Source organism: Pinus tabuliformis, chromosome 9, assembly GCF_031772625.1.
Source record: "Pinus tabuliformis cultivar Carrire ecotype Pingquan chromosome 9, CPIR1, whole genome shotgun sequence".
Taxonomy (NCBI): domain Eukaryota; kingdom Viridiplantae; phylum Streptophyta; class Pinopsida; order Pinales; family Pinaceae; genus Pinus; species Pinus tabuliformis.
Window position 1 is genome coordinate 1,448,283,096 of NC_142307.1, and position 5,639 is coordinate 1,448,288,734.

General features: G+C 30.2%; 1 protein-coding gene across 1 annotated transcript; it reads left to right on the plus strand.

Annotated features, from left to right (window-relative positions):
* The first annotated feature begins 1,110 nt into the window (after positions 1–1,110).
* Positions 1,111–4,702, plus strand: LOC149154023 (benzyl alcohol O-benzoyltransferase-like). The gene is made up of 2 exons (XM_089441075.1): positions 1,111–1,766; positions 3,535–4,702. The coding sequence occupies exons 1-2, from the start codon at positions 1,212–1,214 to the stop codon at positions 4,438–4,440; spliced, it is 1,461 nt and encodes a 486-aa protein (XP_089297201.1). The 5' UTR covers positions 1,111–1,211; the 3' UTR covers positions 4,441–4,702.
* The last annotated feature ends 937 nt before the right edge of the window (positions 4,703–5,639 follow it).

Here is a 5,639-nt window from a genome sequence, read left to right on the forward strand (position 1 = left end):
TCTCTCGAGACTCTTGATAGTCAGCCCTCTCATGTAACTCGCATTTTGGAAAAAATTATCATGGATCAACATGATGATCAAAATGTGGTTGTCAGTTTCATGAATGATCTAACGTAATCAGTGGCAAATGTAAGACTACTTGGCCAACATTCAGAGCGGGATGTGGCGTATACAAGAGAAGTTGAATTTCTTTGAAGGAAGGATGGCCTGTATAGAAAAACACTTACATTGTGACTTTAGGCCTCCTCCATCGCTGGGATATGGTCTTCATCATCGTGCTCTAGTCAACTGCTCTAATGCCTAATGGTTGTGAGGGGTATTTTGATTTTGAACTTCTCGTATAATTGACCTTTCAAGTTTTAGTTTCTTATATCATTTTGGCAATTAACTATTTGTTTGAGATTTACCCACTGGGCAATAAATCTAACAAGAGTGAGGCCAAATTTTTTTGATAAAATATAATCACTATTGTTAACTTTTAGATTAATAAAAATATCTAAACTTAGAAATAAAAAATACCTATTTATTTAAAAAAAATAATCATTAAAAAATTAAAATTAAAAATGTCAACCTATGAGGTAAGAAACGGTCACCTAATTGACAATGATGTACACCTACTTGAAAGTGAATTGGTTGTTATGTGACTTATATTTAATCCGTACCTATCCCCATGTTCTTATGAAGTTGTTTAAATATCTGCAATTTTCAATAACTTTGAAAAAAACAACTCTACTGCCCCCTATATTCTTACCGGGTTGTTGGCCTTGCCACGTTCAAAAATATTTGTAATTATCACTAGCCCTGAACCGTTATTTTTGACATTATCCCTGCTAGCTTTTTAAGCGGCCATGTTCATAAACGCATAAAATCAATACTGCTCTGCCACCCGGAACCATAAAAAATCAACAGTGGCGTTAAAGCGTATATTGACCTTATGAAAGGCAGGAGGAGATTATATGTAATAGAAAAATACGCCAGAATATTCTTGGACCACCTAAATTTAGAAAAAATCGCCATTATAACGCGTTTCAACAACCAGACCACCGGTTCCACTAAACAGTCAATTGATTATAATTACAATGTGCAAAACAAGCACAGGAACATCTATAAATTTGGCTTCCCATGCATACCATAATACGAAGTTGTGCAGATAGCAATATTGCCCTCTTATCGTTTTAATTTGCAGGCAAATCTTCCAAGTCTGTGTTTAAATGGCGGTTCTTGCATTAGGATGGACAGTAGCGAGACAGGCACCAGCAACTCCAGTAGTGGCTCCTGTTCGACCCCCGCTGCCTCCTCCTCTACTATTTCCAAAGGAGTCTCCCCGCCAATTTACAGTCACTAAACGCCCACCTCTTCTTGTTTCCCCGAACCGCCCCACTCCCACCCAACCTCTTTATCTTACCAATATTGACGATCAATTGGGATTAAGGTTTCATGTCAACATACTTATGTTTTATGCACCCCCCTGCAATTCCTCCATGAATGGTCATGGGAGGAATGATCCAGTCCAAGTTATTGGAGAGGCTTTAGGAAAGCTTCTGGTAGATTACTATCCCTTTGCCGGAAGACTGAGAAATGCAGATGATAAAGGTAAGCTTATAATGGACTGTACTGGTCAAGGAGTTCTTCTTGTAGAGGCCGAGGCAGATATTTCCTTGGAAGACTTGGGCGATCTCTCTCCACCTATTCCTGGTGCTCTTGAGTTTATAAACAACGTTCCAGGATCGGACACCATTACAGACTCTCCAATTCTTCTGTTTCAGGTTGGTCATTGGCGTTTTCAATTTGTTTATTATAAATCGCATGCATAGTTGGATATTTAAATTTCAATGTGATGTTTTTAAATATTTATATGGAAATTCAGGATATTTAGATTTTTATATAATATTTTAAAAGTTTAGGAAGCAATGGAACATGTATATGTCAGAAATTTATCTTGTATTAACGATAAATTATAAGGTTAGTTCACAAAAAAATTTGATGATGTGATTTTTATTTAAGATTAGCTCATAAAATTTCAATGATGTGATTTTTACTTAAAATTTTTTTACAAAATTAATTTTTGCTTAAAATTTTCTTACTTTTCATAATATAAATCACATAAATCTAAATTCATTTTTTAATAAATTCTATTAATTCATTTAAAAAAAATTACATTAATAATCACATCATTTAAAACCTCCACTCTTCTCATTTATATAATACTTGTTAACCAAACAAAATATACAAATATATATACAAAACAAAAATACAAAAAACAAAACTAGTTCTACACACCAACCATTATAAATAAATAATAAAATTTTAATATAAATAAATAAAATAAACTCTTAATTCTTTCAAAAATAATATTCATATAATAATATGTATGAATCTCACTTTCATCGGATCTTGTATGGACAATGTTTTGTCATAATTTCTCTTCCACCCCTCATTTTTGTTTAATTTGTTGATGACAATTTCAAGTAAATGTACAACTTGTGCTTAACTTTCAATAGTAAGTATAACATCACATGTGTGTCTTATATTTAATTTCTTTTTATTTAAAAATATAAATAAACTTTGTTTTTTAATAATTTTTTATTTAAAATTTTTAAATAATTTAATTTAAATAAATATAATATTTTATAAAATTAATATTATTTTCATAAAAATCTTATATTATTTCAGATACTCACAACTCCCAAAACATTATCTTTAGGATATTAAAAGGGTTGAAGAGAAAATATATATTCTCTTAAAGTGTTCTAAATATATTTAGATTAAAACTCAATTCCAATTCATTTTTTTTTTATAAAATTTTTTAAATATTGATAATTTCTATTATATATATATATATATATATATATATATATATATATATATATTTCAATTTATTATAATAGTCATCTTTTAAATTTAACAAGTATCAAATTTATAATAATAATATTTGACTAATAATATTTAAATTATTAATATATTAATTATTATTTTTTTTAATATATTAATAAATTAATATTATAATTTAATAACGGTTATTTGAAATTATGTTTTTATATTGCTCTTTATTTAAATTTTTTTCTATGGTCTATCTCTTCATCTCATCTTTATAATAAACCACAAACCATACTTTTTAGTTCCGAAAGCTTAAACCAAAAATTTCTATGATGTGATTTCTACTGAAAATTTTTTCATTAATTTATTATAAATCACAAAAATCTAAATTAAAAAAAAAAATCTTAAACAACTTATTACATTTTAAACATAAAAATAAAATAAAATATCATATATATATATATATATATATATATATATATATATTTTAATTCAATAAGTTAACTCTAATTTCGATAAACTTTAATAATCATTATCATAAAATCAAGTCTCACCACTAAGAAAATATGGGATCAAACGCATGGTGTAATTTCTAACCGACTTTGACGCTTAGAGGCATTATTCTATTTACCAATTGCATTAAATAAAATATATCTCATAAAATTTTACAGAAATTTGACGCATGAGCTTTGTGAATTGAACTTGCTTTTTTTCCAGGTAACGCGGCTCCGATGCGGAGGCTTCGTAGTAGGGTTGCGTTTCAATCACCGCGTCAGTGACGGCGCTGGAATCTCACAATTTCTGAAGTCTCTTGGTGAAATAGCAAGAGGGGCACCAAGCTCTAAGGTTCCTCCAGTTTGGGATAGAGAAATCCTTCGACCCAGAGCCAAGCCTACTGCGGATTACCCGGGCCTCCGTGAATACTATGAGTTTGAAGATAAATATCAGGAAACATTGGTGCCAGGGGCTGCTGCAGTAGAGAAAATGAGGTTGAAATCGTTCTACTTTGGTTCAAAAGAAATTGCAGCTTTAAAAAGACAGGTAAATGGTCTCAAACTTTCCACCCCATTTGAAGTAATATCGGCTTGCTTGTGGCAATCGAGAACAGTGGCTCTCAATATACCTGCTGACCAGGAATTGGCATTCATGTTTCCATTAAATGCCCGGAATCGATTTCGACCGGCTCTTCCAGCTGGTTACTATGGCAACACACTTGCCTCCGCCAACGCTACGACAACAGCCCGGGATCTCACTCACCGCCCGTTGTCTTACGCTGTGAAATTGATTAAAGATGGCAATAGAAGAGTGAATGATGAATATATGCGATGTATGATTGATTTGGCGCAGGTCAATGGCCGCCCTCTCAGTCCCTCGGATGGCTCTTTCATCGTTTCAGACGTTTCCAAAGTTATGCTTGACATTGCAGAGTCGAATTTCGGGTGGGGAAAAGCTGTGTATGCGTGTCCTGTTTATCCGGCAATGCCACACTTCACATATTTAGCACCCGCCTCGAAGACAGACAGTAGAGGGATCATAGTTCCTGTTTGTTTGCCGCCAACTGCCATGGAAGCATTTGAAGAAATTATAAATAAAACAATCAATAATGGCCTGCAGCCCCAGTGATCTTGCCGCGCCTTTCAAAGTGATGTTTGACTTTTAAATAAATAAGTTGCTTCTACTATTGGAAGGCCGAATAAAAAGCTGCACTATGTCAGAGATTGGAACTGGACATTGGGAATCTTTTCTGCTGCATTTCCAATGCCAAATCCCCATACAGGGCCATAGGGGTTGTATAAACTTTATTTCAATATATACAAAATTAATGTTAATTAGTATAGATATTCAAATAATTTATTGTAATGAAATATTTATAAAAAAATATAAGAATTATGCTTAGTAAAATACAAGGTTTTTTTTTTATACTTTTAGTTACTTATCACTTTTTAAGAGTTAATACATATTTTTGGTACATTACATGGATATTCAAATATTTTATTTATGATTGTGAATGAAAATAAAATATTATTATAAATGGTCTTCACTTAAACATGTACCTTCATTTTTGTTTTTTATTATAGTCTACAATGTGTTTTTTATTTAAAGAATATTTTGTTTTTATTTTAAAAGGTACATGTGTCAACTCCATGTTGAATATGGACGAAATTTGATAATTGACAAGTAAAAATAATATTATTGATATTATATGTTGTGTAATTCATTTTATATATTCAATTTACATTTAATATTTAAAACAAAAATATATTCATAACAAAAAAGTAATGCCACCCATAAATAAAATATTTCAATATCCATATTAGATAACATAATTTTATATCAATTTTATGTAAAGAAACTTAGAGTAATTTAAATAAACAAAATTCTTGTATTCACTTTCTATTCTAAGATGGATATGTAATTTATTCCATTCTTAATATAAAATTGATATAAAATATTTTAAAAATATTAGTAACAAAAAAATATTAATATGACTCATAAATCAAATATTTCAATATGCATTTCGAGTACACAAATATATATGTGTGTGTGTGTGTGGAGAAAGAGATGGTATCTTATCTATTTATGTTTTTTATTTCCAAACATGGTGTGTATGTATGAACATTTTAATGTGGAGAATGTGAATCATTAATAAAATATTTCAATGTCAACTATCTATATATTATATAAGAGAAGTGAAGATAAAATAAATTTATAGCTAAAATATTTTATTAGTGTTTTGCTCAAAATGAGTATAAATTCATCTTTAATATCTAGATCTATAAAGAGCCTAGAGGAATGAAATGTTTGGAGGTGGAAACCTTTTT